Genomic DNA, 15,159 nt, shown 5'->3' with positions numbered 1-15,159 from the left:
GAACCTGTGCCAACACACTGCTCTTGACAGGGCGCGACCTGCGACTCGGAGAGGAGGAGGGATGAGGGCTGTGGGCCCCACACACCGTGACTGGGCCAAGAAAGCCTGCAGTGGAGGAAAGGGCCCACTCGAGCTCCAGAGTCCTGTCTCCTTGCAACCTCCCTGCTGCTCCACCCAGGCTTGCAGGCTGACCAGCCCTGTGGGAGGCGCTGGAGCCGCCATCCCCGCAGCCCTTTGTGGCACCGAAGACACCACCCAGACCCACCCAGGTCTTTCTTCTCTTCTATCCTCCTTTCCTTGCTCCTTCCCCGTCTGCCAGCCTGCCAGTCGCTGGGCTTGTCACTAAGCCAGGAGTTGGTCACTGACTCTTTCTTGGTGTAAGCCTTTATCACTTGTCTCTCTCAGAACAGCTTTGGCTGCAGTTTTGGTATGTTGCATTTCCATTTTTATTTGTCTCAATACATCTTTTGATTTCATCCTTGACCCAGTGTTTGTTCAGTAGCATGTTGCATAATCTCCAGCTATTTGTGAAATTTCCAGTTTTCTTCTTGTTACTGTTTTCTTGTTTCACACTGTTTTAGTAAGTTTATTGACACTTGTGTGCTTGAGGAGAGTGCAGTTGTTGGATGAAATGTTCTGTAAAGGTTTCTTAAGTTCATTTGATCTCATGTGCTGTTTAAGGCCAGTGTTTCCTCACTGATTTTCTATCTGGAGGACATTAAAGTCTCCTAAAATTATTTTATTTCTGTCTATCTATCATCCCTTTGGGTCTTTTAATATTTGCTTTATATATTGAGGTGCTCTTATGCTGGGAACAAACATTTTTACAAATGTTACATGCTCCTGTTGGATTGACCCCTTTATCACTATGTAATGAGCTTCTTTGTCTCTACAGTGTTTGCCTTAAAGTCTATTTTCACTGAGGTAAGTAGCCACCCTAGTTCTCTTTCAGTTTCCATTTGCATGGAATATCTTTTTAAAAAATATGTTTTATTGATTATGCTGTTACAGTTGTCCAATTTCCCCCTTTATTCACCTCCACCCTGTGCACCCCCTCCCACCCACATTCCTCCCCTTTAGTTCATGTCCATGGGTCATATATATATAAGTTCTTTGGCTTCTACATTTCCCATACTATTCTTAACCTCCTCCTGTCTATCTTCTACATACCATTTATGCTTCTTATTCCCTGTACCTTTCTCCCCTCTCTCCCCACCTACTCCCCCACTGATAACCCTCCATGTAATCTCCATTTCTGTGGTTCTGTTCCTGTCTAATTGTTTGCTTAGTTTGTTTTTGTTTTAAGTTTGATTGTTAATAACTGTGAGTTTGTTGTCATTTTACTGTTCATAGTTTTATCTTCTTTTTCTTAGAAAAATCCCTTTAACATTTCATATAATAAGGGCTTGGTGATGATGAACTCCTTGAACTTGACCTTATGTGGCAAGTACTTTATCCGCCCTTCCATTCTAAATGATAACTTTACTAGGTAGAGTAACCTTGGATGTAGGTCCTTGCCTTTCATGATTTCAAATATTTCTTTCCAGCCCCTTCTTGCCTGCAAGGTTGCTTTTGAAAAACCAGCTGACAGTCTAATGGGCACTCCTTTGTAGGCAACTGTCTCCGTTTCTCTCTCTGCTTTTAAGATTCTCTCCTTCTCTTTAAACTTGGGTAATTTAATTATGATGTGTGTTGGTGTGTTTCTCCTTGGGTCCAACTTCTTCAGGTCTCTCTGAGCTTCCTGGGCTTCCTGAAAATCTATTTCCTTTGCCAGATTGGGGAAGTTCTCCTTCATTATTTTTTCATTTAAGTTCTCAATTTCTTGCTCTTCCTCTTCTCCTTCTGGTACCCTTATAATTCAGATGTTGGAATGTTTAAAGATGTCCTGGAGATTCCTAAGCCTCTCCTCATTTTTATGAATTCTTGTTTCTTCCTTCTTTTCTGTTTGGTGTTTCTTTCTTCCTTCTGGTCCACTCCCTTGATTTGAGTCCCGGTTTCCTTTCCATCACTATTGGTTTCCTGTGCATTTCCCTTCATTTCAATCAGTTTAGCCTCCATATGTTCCTCTAATTTGCAGCTAAAATCAACCAATTCTGTGAGCATCCTTATCACCAGTGTTTTGAACTGCGCATCTGAAAGGCTGGTTATTTCTAGGTCACTTAGACTTATAGGCTCTGGGACTTTGAGCTGTTCTTGACTCATAATGTTTGGTCTTTTTGCACCTGTTATGTATGAGGGGCTGAGCCTTAGGTGTTCACCAGGGCGGGTCAACCCAGTGGCTGGATTGTGACGCTGTATATGGGGGCGGGGTCAGAGAGGGGTGGGGGAAATGGTGCTTTGCTCTGCTCCACTCTCTCTCAGATTTCTGTCCCCTCTGTGGCCTCCCACAAGCAAATTGGGCCTCTCTGGTGCTGGTTCCTGGGTGTGTGGGCCCATGTACTCTCCAGGACCCTGTAGGTCTCTCCAACGAACTCTCTGTGAGCCTGGGAGCCTCTCCTGACCCCTCTACCCCAAGAAAGTCTTTCCACTTGGTGCTTTCGGGCTCTAATTCCCATTGCTGGGGCCCTAGCCTGAGCAATGTGTCTCACTGTTCACTCCTTCGCTTGGTTTATCTGCGCACAACTGTGTGACCACAGTCAGCCAGCTGCCCTACGCCCTCACTGGGTCTGCCAGTCACCACACCACACCTGGGATCCACCAACTGCCTCTGTCTCCGCTCCTGGGTCAGTAGGACCAAATGGTCTTTCCAGCCTGACCCCACTCTGCCGCTGCCTCCGCCCCTCTTACCGGTCTGGCTGAGTGGTTCGTTGTCGTCGGACTTCCATACAGTTCAATTTTCACTGTTTTGGCTGAGTTTTTGTTTCTAAAACTTTGCTGTCTTTAAATTTAGGTGTGGAAGAGGGGCACAGTGTTTCCACCTACTCCTCCATCTTGGCTGGAAGTCCATGGTTGAATGTATATATCTTTTATTGCAAATCACTGATTTGAGTCTTGGTTTCCTTCTTGTCACTGTTGGTTCCCTGTACATTTTCCTTTATTTCACTTAGCATAGCTTTCATTTTTTCATCTAATTTGCAACCATATTCCACCAGTTCTATGAGCATCCTGATTACCAGTTTTTTGAACTGTTTATCTGATAGGTTGGCTATCTCTTCATCGCTTAGTTGTATTTTTTTGGAGCTTTGATCTGTTTTTTCATTTGGGCCATTTTTTTTTTGGTCTCAGCACACCTGTTTCACAGTAAGGGGTGGAGCCTTAGGTGTTCACCAGGGCAGTGTAACCCCATGCTGTGTTGTGACACTATATGTTGGAGAGGGGTCCGAGAGGGAACAGTGCTGTTTGCTTCACTGTCTGCCAGTTTTCAGTCACTTCCCCTGCTACCCACAAGTAAATTGGGCCCTTCTGGTGCTGATTCCCATGTGGGTGGTTTGTATACATTCTAGGACCCTGAGAATCTCTCCAATGAACTCTCCCGTGAGCTGGGAGTTTCTCCTGCTGCTGCCTCAACCCCCACTGGTGTTTTTAATCAGAGGTTTGAGGCTTTATTTTCCCATGTTTGAACTCTGAGTTGCGCAGTCTGTCTTGCTCCCCAGTTGTTCCTCCTGGTTTATCAGCATGTGAATGTGGGACCACCTGGTCTGCAAACCACCGCTTCGCCAGGTCTACCAGCCTCCGCCTTGCTGTGAGTCCTCTCTGACTGGCCGCCTGTCTCTGCCTTTCCTACCATTCTGGGTGAATGTTTCTTCTTTAAATCCTTGGTGTTGGTCTTCCATAGAGTTAGATTTTCTGTCAGTTCTGGTTGTTTTTTGCTTTTAAATTTGTTGTCCTTCTTTTGGTTGTGTGAGGAGTCACAGTGTGTCTACCTATGCCTCCATCTTGGCCAGAAGTCCTGCATGGAATATCTTTTTCCATCCCTTCACTCTCAGTCTGTTGTGGGTCCTTACATGTGAAATGAGTCTCTTACAGGCAGCACACAGAGGAGTCTTGTTTTTATTAATCCACTCAACCATCTGGGGGCGCATGCACAGCACACGTGTGTGTGTTTAATCCTCACCAGAGGGCATTTTTTCATTGTTTTTTAGGGAGAGAGGAAGGAAACGAAGAAGGGAGAGAGAGAAACATTGATGTGAGACAAGCACCGATCGATTGCCTCCGATAGGCACCGGGACAGGGCATAGTAAGTACCCAGGCTGGGGACAAACCCACAACCCAGGCGTGTCCCTAGTGGAATTGAAACCACAACCTTTCAGTTACAGGATGACACTCCAACCTACTGAGCCACTGCCTGTGGCACACTGCACTTTTGATTGGAGCATTTAGTCCATTTATATTTAAAGTAATTATTGATAGTTATGTAGTTATTGCCATTTTAAATGTTTTCTGGCTTTGAGATTCCTTTATTGCTTTCTTCTTCTCTTGCTCTCTTCCCTTTTGATTTGATTATTTTTTCTGTAGTGATATGCTTTTATTTTATCTTTTGTGTCTGTGCTATGGGCTTTTGCTTTGTCGTCACTATGAGACTTACATAAAACAATTTATGTTTATTTATTTTATTTTCAGTCCTCATTGGCTTTTTTGTTTTTGTTTTCTCATAAAGATTTTATTTATTTATTTTTAGAGAAAGGGGAAGGGAGGAAGGAAGAATGGAAGAGAAACACCAATGTGTGGTTGCCCCGCATGCCCCACACTGGGGACCTGGCCTGCAACTCAAGCATGTGCCTTGACTGGGAATGGAACCAGTGACTCCTTGCTTTACAAGCAGGTGCTCAATCACTGAGCCACACGAACCAGGGCATAAAACAATTTATTATAACAGGCTATTTTAAGTTGACAGCAACTTAAGATGAACGCATTTAAAGCTCTACATTTTTATTCCCCCCACTTTTGTCTTAAACTTTCAAAAACCCATCATTACAATAGTAACACACCACCTTTACAACATTAGATTACTCTGAAGTTTACTGTATATTTACCTTTACCAGTGAGATTTACGCTTTTTATATGTTTTTACTGTTACTAATCAGTGTCTTTTCATTTCATCTTAAGTCCCTTCAACATGTCTTGTGAGGCCTGTCTAGTAGTGATGGATGCCTTTAGCTTTTGCTTCTCTGGAAAACTTTTTAGCTCTCCTTCAATTCTGAAGGACAGCCCTGCTGCGTAGAGTATTCTTGGCTGGCAGTGTTGTTCTTTCATAACTTTGAATATGTCTTGCCACTTCTTTCTGGCCTACAAATTTTCTGTTGAGAAATAGTCTTATTGGGGGTTTCCTTTTATGTAACAAGTTGTTTTCTCTTTCTGCTTCTAATACTCTCTGTCTTTAACCTTTTATATTGTTTATGCTATTTCAGTTGTTACCGCTTTTTCTCCATTTCCTCACCTCCACCCAGCCCCACCCTCTCCCCACCCTAAGTCAATACCCATATTGCTGTCCATGTCCATGGGTCATGCATAAATGTTCTTTGGTTAATCCGTTCATCATCTTTCATCCCATTCCCCTGCTTCTGTCCCCTCTGACAGCTTTCAGTCTCTGCCATGTGTCTATGCTTCTGTTTCTATTTTGTTCACTGGTTTATTGTGTTCATTAGATTCCACATACAAATGAGATCATGTCTTTAACTTTTAAGACTGATTATAATGTGTCTGGGTGTGGCTTTTTTGGGTTCATCTCATTTGAAACTCTCTGGGATTCCTGGATCTGTGTGTCTGTGTGCTTCCCTAGGTTAGGAAAATTTTCAGCCATTATTTTGTTAATAAGTTTTCTGCCCTCTGCCCCCTTTTCCTTCTAAAACCCCTATAATACAGATATTGGTTTCCTTGATGTTGTCCCATAAGTCCCTGAAGCTATTTTCATTCTTTTTTCTTTTTGCTGCTCTGATCGGATGAGTTCTACTGCCCCATCTTTAAATTCACTGATCTTTTATTCTGCCTCATTTATTCTGCTGTTGAACCTCTCTTGTATTTTTCAGTTCAGTTATTGTGTTCTTCACTTCTATTTTGTACTTTCTTATATTTTCCCTTTGTTGAAATTCTCACATTGTTCACCCATTATTCTGAGCTTAGTGAACGTCTTTATGAACATTATTTTGAATTCTTTTTCAGGAAAACCAGTATCTTCATTTTGTGAAGTCTTTTCCTGAGGTTTTATCTTGCTCTCTCATTTGGGACATATTTCTTTGTTTCTTAATTTTCTTTGGCTCTCTGTTGATTTCCATGCATTAGGAAAACAGCCAGTTTTCCCAGTCTTGTAGGAGTGGCCTCGTGTAGGAGAAGAACCTGTTGTTCAACCCTTAGCTGTCTCTCAAATGGGAGTGTACTTTATTTTTAGTGGCTCCAAGTAGTTAAGACTGTGCCAAAACCTTATGTTCTAAATGGGAGGATTTCAGGAGGTACCTAGAATCAGGCTGGTTGGAAGCCAGACCCTCAGGGAGCAGCCTTTAAATTATGCAAATATACTTCTTTTATCAAGGTAATCAAGGGAAGTGTCCTCTGTGCAGCAGACACAAAAGTTGGGGCACCAGGTGTGTACATGTCTCCTTTCTTGGAGGCAGTGATGACCTGGGGTAGGGCAGAGGGAGAGCACAAAGATGGTACCAGCTGGCCTCCCCTGTCTATGGAGATGATTGTACTTGGCCCTTAGATGTGTGTTTCACTAGAAGCCTGCCTCTCAGGCTGCAGCTATGAAGATAAGCTAAACGGTCTCTTTCACAAATACCAGGAACATGGAGAGAGGCAGAAGGAAACCGCAAGGATGGTACCCACTGGCTCCATCCCTGGAGAGCACCCTAGTTGTCCCTCAGACACCTGCCGCACCAGAAGTCTGCCCTTGAGGCCAAACTTCCAAGTAAGCAAAAAGGCCACTTTCACACAAAGACTGGGAATATGTTTCAGTCTGCTGTTTATCCTGTGCCCTAGGGAAAGGAGCAGGCCAACAACTGTTTGTTTCCCCATTTGTTAGTCCTATGGGTTCCATGGATGCAAGTCCCATGGCCACCTGAGCCAGGTGATCAAGGGGTATCCCCTGGATAGCAGTCACAAAAGCCGAGGCACCAGACAGATGTATAAGCCTCTTTCCTAGAGATACCAGGGATCTGGAACACGGCAGAGGGACAGTGTGAAGACAACACCTGCCCTTTGAGGTCTCCGGTGAGGATTACAATGACCTCTTAGATGTGTGTAATTAGAGGTCTGTTCATCAGGCCATGGCTACAAAGATAAGCTAATAGTCCTCTTTCATAGGAAGACTGGACACCTCAGTCTGTTGCCTCTGCTGGGCCCTGGGCTGATAGCCAGTTAAGAACTTTCTCCTTTTGTTACAGTCCTGTGGGACCCACCGTCAGAAGCCGCTCTGAGACCAGAGGCGGGGGAATCTAGAGGTGTTCCCTGTGCAGCAGCCACAAAAATTTGGGCATCAGAGGGTATACACGTTTCTTTCAGGGAGATACTGGTGGCCTGGAGGGAAGCAGAGGGAGAGAGCAAAGATGGTGCCTGCGGGCCTTTGTTTGGAGTGTATTTCAGTTAAGCCTGCAGATGTGTGTTAAATTAGATGCCTGTCCCTCAGACGGACGCTTTAAGATAAACCAATAAATCTCTTTCAAGCAAAATCTGGACATTTTTCAATCGGCTCTCTTTGCCCCAGACCCTGGAGTGGGTGAGTCTGTAGGCAAGCTCTTTAACTGTCAAGCTGCAATAGCCTATGGGTCTTGTGGTTGTGTGCTTTGTTGGCTTTCAGAGCTAGGTGTTTTAGGGGCTCCTCTCTGAGAAGCGGGTCTTCAAAGCTGGGGAGTCAAATATGGAATTCAAATACTTCGCTCCTCAGGGAGGAGCTTAGGGTTTTGAGTTCCCTCCTGATTGTAAGTTGTCGTGCTAGGGATGGGATTTTGGCAAGATTGTGCCTCGGCCTCTCTTACCTGCTATGAGGTGGATTTTTTTCTCGTTTGCCTAATGCGTAGGAGTCGATCAGGTAGGGTTTTTTTGTTTTGTTTTGTTTTTAAATCAGCTAGTCTTTTCTGCCCTAGAGTCATTGTTTTATATGTAGCTGTAGATTCAGTGTCTGGTAGGAGGTGAGTTCAGGATCCTCCTACATTGCGTCTTTGAACCAGACTCCCATTTATTCAATTATTTGACCTCACTTCATTTGTTTTCCACGCTGTCACCCTTTGAGGTAGGATGTTTTTGGTTTATGTGTTGAAACTCAGGCTCTGAGAGCAGCAGAGGCCCAAGGCCCATGACCTAGGCCAGCCCATTCCGTGCCCCTTTGCCCATGTGTGCACTTGAGTTGTCAGTGTCCTTCATCACAGATCACTGGAAACATCACAGACCACTGGGAACACACCTGTAGTGGCACAAGCTGGACTTGCTCCTCAGTGCAGCAAGAGATATACACTATGGGGAACCATGGGGTGTTTCAGAAAGAAGGTGTTAGGAATAATCAGTGATAGGATTTGGGTTTTGGACGGGCAGTGTGAAGGGCAGATCTATGAGACTGGGGCTTGCTCTAGGTTGAATTCTGTCTGAACACTGTCAGAAGAGTGTTTATTGAACAGTTTATTGAACAGTCTGGTACTGAGTGGTTACACTGGGGTTAATTTCCTGTCCTTTCTGTTGTAGAGTAAGTTGTTGAACCAGATGACATAAGAAATGCCATGCAATAGCATTAAAAATGCTCAACAGGATACCATTCGCCAACTGCTTTACAGGCAGTCCTTAGAAATGCAAGAACTACTAGTCCTGTGTCAGATCTCCAAGCCAGGGGCTGAGGTTATGACCCCGGGTAATGGAAACATGTACCAGAACCCAGTTTGGTCTGTGCTAAACAGCCAAGGGGCTTTTCTTTTAGTTTAGTCACAGGTTGTTTCCCCTGTGGTGTTTACATTGATGTAAAAAAGGACTATTTGCTATAGCATAATAAACCCAGCCCTTTGGTAGCTAAGAGAAAAACGAGGCTGTGTGATTACTCTGGACAACTCTGAAGGAGTTTATTTTGTTGGCATTTCAGAGCACGAAGGGTTTCATGTGTGATTTCAGCTAAAATTTGATTCATTCTGAATGATCATCTCTAGTTTTGTTACCTTGGTAGGAACTATAGTTTACAGAATATGTATAAAAACAAATCAGTGATCCTTTTGGTGTTTTTCTGAATAACATGTTAATTTTATTTTGGATTATTGGAGTGATGGTATTTTAAATATTGATGTGGATCCTGGCTGACAAAATCCGTGTGTTGTGGCTGCGAGAAACAAATACACACTGACTACATTAGTCCTGCGGAGAAAAAGGGACAGCATGGCTGTTCTCTGAGTGAGAGAGGGCCCTGACCCCTCCCTGGACAGGCTTTTATTGCTTCTCTGGGTACATTACATGGAGGATAGTCCTCATTTACTATGCATAGGTTTGCTGCAGAGGATTAGCTTTTACAGATAACAAAGGAAAGAATGTGGCTAACTACTTCAAAGAGAAGGATGTTACAGATCAGGGGGAAAGTGGCTGAACTGGTAACACTCCATACTTGGGAGGTTTAGCACAGACTTTAGGAAGTTAGAGATACGCAGTAAACATTTTCTGCCTCAAATCAGAGGGAGGGACTTTTAGCAAAAGCAAGTCTCATAGCAGACTAGGTACAATGCAGGCCTGATTCCCCAAAGGAGAACCTATCCATGGGTGTGGGTCCTGTGTGTCGGAACCTCGCTTCCCACTAGCCTTTCCGAGTGGGAGCTGGGCTACATTCCCATGCCATGCGGAATGGCTTCCTATAAAATATCTGGGAAAATCCTGCAATGACTGAGTACACAGGGTGAGTTAGTGTGTGGTAGACAGATATAAGCCTGGCATCTGGTAAGAAGTGGTGTCCCACTGAAGCAAATAAATATTAATAATAATATTTATTATTAATAATAAATATCATTATTCATCAATAATTATTAATAAACACTCATCATCATTTATCATTTATTATTAATGATAAATATTTATTAAATAACAAATAACAAATATTTATTTATTTATTTAAATAATTAATAACTAATATTATTATTATTAATAATAGATACATATTATTTAGTATAAGGGGTGAAAGTCCTGTCCAGTGTACCTTTGCTATAGGTCATGTAGGAGTGCATGTTCTAGTCGATTGATATAAAGATAGAAATAAAATGTTTGTAATCATGTAGGATTGAAAATTGGAGTGACACTTCAAAATGTATGAGGTTGCATGTTTTTAATTCATAAGAAAGTAACCTGTGAGTCCCAGAGGTGGTTGAGCTTATGGACACTGTGCTAATGGTAATCGTTTAAGTTATAGAATCTTAAAGGTTTCCAAGAGGTTTGCTAATTTTACTTAAAAATATTTGTTCTGTTTTCCAGTGGAAGGTAAGGTCAATGAAGTTTCTGGATTAAAGACAAACATTATAGTGCTTCTTAATAACAATCATAGAAAAATTAGTAACTCTGTCATTAAAGAGCAAGGTGGGGATTTCCCAGGTTGGAAAGCAAAATTAAGCACTTGTTTTTGTCTAAGGCCTCTTACTCTCTACCTAGGAAGTGTTTAATTCATTGTGAAAATAAACTATAACCAGAATGTATTTATCATCTCTAGCAGGAGGTATTTGTATGAAGTTCCCTTAAAAGTGTCTGAAAAGCATTTGAGGCTCTGGTTCCTGCCCTTGTCCGTCTTTATTTTATCAGGATTGTTTTGTTTGTGTGAAGGATGTATTTTAGAGACATCCTTAGCAATGCCTGTAACATTACCCCATGAACATTGGTTAACTATTGTTTCCAATGATCTCTGCAATTATGGATAATATAAAGAATTTTGTAAGACACCACTGTCAATTTTTTGGAGGTATAAATATCCTGAGATGTAATGAGCCCACTGTCTTTGGTTTTAATAAAGGGCTTATTCTGACAGTTAACAGCCTCTCTGAGTTTCTCCAACTCTTCTTACAGTGTGACTACAGGAGCACTTCTCCAGGTGCAGCTTGTGGTCAGCCCAAGCACTGCCTCTGGGGTCTGGGTCTTTGCGTCCTTTTCTTAGTCTTATAGTTATTTTCTTAGTAGCAAAGCATCTAAAATGTCTTTGCCACTCAACTTTTATAGGCTTTTGCCAAGGTTAGAACATCTTGACACTTTCAGCCAAGACGGAGGCGTAGGTAGACACCTCCTTGCACAACCAAGATAAGGGCAACAAGTTTAAAAACAAAAAAGAACCAGAACTGCCAGAAAATTGAACTGCATGGAAGTCTGACAACCAAGGAGTTAAAGAAAAAATATTCATCCAGCCAGGGCGGAGAGGGTGCACATGGCATGGTGTGGCTAGAAGACTGGGGCTGGCAAGACTGCGGCTGGTGGAATGGGTGGTCCCACACATGCGTGTGAATAAACCAGGAGGAACAACTGGGGAATAAGACAGATCATGCAACCCAGGGTTTTAGCGCAGGGAAATACAGCCTCAAAACTTCTGACTGAAAAAACCTGTGGGTGTTGCGGTGGTGGGAAAAACCCCCAGCCTCACAGGAGAGTTTGTTGGAGAGACCACAGGGTCCTAGAATGTACACAAATCCACACAAGGGAATCAGCACCAGAAAGGGCCCAATTTACTGTGGGTAGCAGGGGAAGTGACTGAAAGTCGGCAGAGAGTTGGGCAATTGGCATTATTCCCTCTTGGACCTCTTCCCCACATACAGCATCACAACACAGTGACATTGGTTACCCTGCCCTGGTGAACACCTAAGACTCCACCCCTCACTATATAACAGGCCCCCCCCTCCAAAAAAAAATAGGGCCAAACGAAAGAACAGATCAAAACTCCAGAAAAAAAATACAACTAAGCAATGAAGAGATAGCCAACCTATCAAATGCACAGTTCAAAACACTGGTAATCAGGATGCTCACAGAACTGGTTGAATTTAGTTGCAAACTGGATGAAAAAATGAAGGCTATGTTAGGTGAAATGAAGGAAAATGTATAGGAAACCAACAGTGATGGGAAGGAAACTGGGACTCACATCAATGATTTGGAACAAAAGGAAGATATAAACATTCAACCAGAAGAGAATGAACAACAAGTATTCAAAAAAAAATGAGGAGAGTCTTAACAACATTCAGGATATCTTTAAACATTCCAACATCCGAATTATAGGGGTACCAGAAGGAGAAGAGGAAAAGCAACATGTGGAAAAATTATCTGAACAAATAATAAAGGAGAACTTCCCCAATCTGGCGAAGGAAATAGATTTCCAGAAGTCCAGGAAGCTCAGAGTCCCAAAGAAGTTGGACCCACATCAAGGCACATCATAATTACATTAGCCAAGATTAAAGAGAAGAGAATCTTAAAAGCAACAAGAGAAAAGGAGATGGTTATGTACAAAGGAGTACTCATTAGACTATGAGCTAATTCCTCAGAAGAAACCTTACAGACAAGAAGGGGCTGGAAAGAAGTATTGGAAATCATGAAAGGCAAGGACCTACATCCAAGATTATTCTCTACAGTAAGGCCATTATTTAGAATGGAAGGGCAGATAAAGTGCTTCCCAGATAAGGTCAAGTTCAAGTTCACCATTACCAAGCCCTTATTAAATGAAATGTTAAAGGGACTTATCTAAGAAGAAGAAGATACAAATCTATGAACAGTAAAATGGCAACAAACTCAACAATCAACAACTAAACCTAGAAACAACAAAAACAAAGACAAAAATGAACTAAGCAAACACCCAGAACAAAACAGAATCATAGAAATGGAGATCACATGGTGGGTTATCAGTGGGGAGGAGGAGGGGGGAGAATGGAGGAAAAGGTACAGGGAATAAGAAGCATAAATAGTAGTTATAAAATAGGACAGGAGGAGGTTAAAAATAGTGTAGGAAATGGAGAACCCAAAGAACTTACATGTAAAACTCATGGACATGAACTAAGTGGGGGAATGTGGGTGGGAGAGGGGGTGCAGGGCAGAGGGGAATTAAGGGAGGAAAATGAGACAATTGTAATAGCATAATCAATAAAATATATTTAAAAAGAAAGAAAAAAAGACAATGAGTACTCAGAATTTAATTAGAACACTGGGGTTCCAGCCATGATAAACTCAAATCCCATAGAGGAAATAATAGCATGGCTTACTTTCATGTGAGAGAATCCAAATAAATGTAACTTGCATGTAAGAAAAGGCACACAACGATTCAAGGCTTTTGAAAAAAGCATCATTTATTTCAAAGTACAACACGAAGTTGTATTTTTAAGAAATACACATTCAATCTTGTTATCTCAAGACTTGGCTATGTGTATTTCAGTTTATCTTTAAAATAAATTCAGGTATACAAATGTTACATACCTCAAGTACAAACAGCACAGAAAATGCATATGGTCTTAACTGAATGTTTTTACATTCATTGTTCTTAAATTGACTTACATTTCGGTAATCTGCTTTTAAACCAGGACAGCCTTATTTTAAAAAAATACTCTGTATTTTTCAGCACAAAGTCCTCATACATTTTTAAAATTAGATCTTGGCGCATAATATTGTGAAATTATAAAAAACCAATCCTGGTAATTTAATAAAATTGTCACATGCCAGAAATTCTGAATCAACTCAAAAATTATTTCCTTAGCTGTGATGTCAGATTTGCGTCCATACAGATAAAGAATGGAAGGAGACAGGTGGTGGAAACTTGATAACAGTTAAGGTTTTCAGAAGTACACGTCTTACTGGACTTTGTGGCTGAGTCCAGACTTTTCTAAAAGCAAAGAGCAAATCTCATTATCATAATTGCGAGAAATATCTGAAAGCAGCGAGTGGTACAAGCCTGCCCTGCTCGAGTCTGTTTTGCAAAGAAGTGGAGGGTAGGGAGTGGGAAGCTACAACAGGAAGAGCCTTAGAAAGATGTCTCAGAAACTGGCATATCATGATCTAGATAGAAGACAGCCCCACACACTTTTTTTTTCTTTTTGCTTAATTTCAATTTTCATGAGGGAAGTGCGAATTAGACCACGGGTCAGAGCTTCTTCTTCCAATTGTGGGGCTCCATATTCGCCATGGGTTGTAGGTCTGTCCCAAATCATCAGCTGCACTGGAGGCAGAAGGAGCTTGAGCAGCGGAGTTCTCTGTGCCTATGAGGCCAATGCTGGTCAGCGTGTTCGATGGAGTGGTGAAAGGCAGGGCGCTGCTAAGGTTGCTGGACCAGATTGAGCTGCTGAAAGGAGTGGTGGACCACAAGCCGCTGGTGTTGCCAAGAATTGACTGCAAAACAGAAAACATACAACACGGAGTCAGGTTCAGACTGGTAGGCAGATGGTAAAGCGGTGAAGATTATGTGGAAAATAGGGTCTGGGTCATAGACACCTTTCACTTTATTTATTTTAAAACAAATTAAATATTATTTGTCTTATGTATAGCCATTCCGGGGTCTGAGCAAATGGTTTTAAGCTTTTATAGGACTGGCCAACTACAGCCTGTGGCTGCATCCGGCCCTGCCTATTTCTGCTCATAGCATCCCCCTGGAGCCCAGCCACACCACCCATTCATGTGCTGTCATGGCTGTTTGGCCCGTGATATGTAGGTGGGATCCAAACAGCACTACCTAAAAAGCCTCGAGTATGAACTGACCTCTGTTTTAAAGAATGGTTGAGATGCTTTTAAAACTGAAGCCAAATGATCACAGTAGAGACAAACTTTGATATTTATTTAAATGAAGAAGAAATCACAGGGTAATCACATTTTTCTGCCAAAAATTTTTTTTCTGTCAAAATTTTGTAAAAGCTGAAACCAGTAATTATTTTCTTTGGTAAGAATACTTTCCTAGAGCATGATCTGTGAAGAAAAATCTAGCTGAAAAGCACACAAATACACACAGAAAACTCAAGACACAGTTGCTTCTCAGAAACAAAATCAAAGGTACCGCCCAACAAACCTGGCAACCACCTGTTTTTCTTCTCTATGAGTTTGTTTTCTTCATTTATTTTGTATTTTAGATCCCACGTGTAAGTAACATCATCTGGCATTAGTCTTTCTCTAACTTACCTCACGTGGCATAACACCCTCTGGGTCTATCCATATTGTTGTAAATGGCAAGATTTCTTTTGTATGGTGCACACTGTATATGCATACCATACCTTCTTTACACATTTTTCTGTTGATGGGCACTTAGGTTGCTTCTATAAATTGGCTGTTGTAAAT

The 15,159-nt window shown here is 42.0% G+C and overlaps 1 protein-coding gene across 1 annotated transcript in view; it reads right to left on the bottom strand.

Moving 5' to 3' along the window:
* Window positions 1–13,164: 13,164 nt before the first annotated feature.
* Window positions 13,165–15,159, bottom strand: part of TMEM131 (transmembrane protein 131) — a 216,902-nt gene continuing 214,907 nt past the window's right edge. Inside the window, exon 41 of the mRNA XM_037056831.1 lies at window positions 13,165–14,223. Coding sequence (XP_036912726.1) covers window positions 13,942–14,223 — 282 coding nt within the window. The 3' untranslated portion in view covers window positions 13,165–13,941. The remainder of the gene's footprint in view (window positions 14,224–15,159) is intronic.

The sequence above is a fragment of the Sturnira hondurensis genome, unplaced genomic scaffold, assembly GCF_014824575.4.
Source record: "Sturnira hondurensis isolate 20B ecotype Veracruz unplaced genomic scaffold, ASM1482457v3 Scaffold0009178, whole genome shotgun sequence".
NCBI lineage: Eukaryota > Metazoa > Chordata > Mammalia > Chiroptera > Phyllostomidae > Sturnira > Sturnira hondurensis.
The sequence above is the reverse complement of the archived record's forward strand: the minus strand, read 5'-3'. Positions and strand labels throughout refer to the sequence as shown.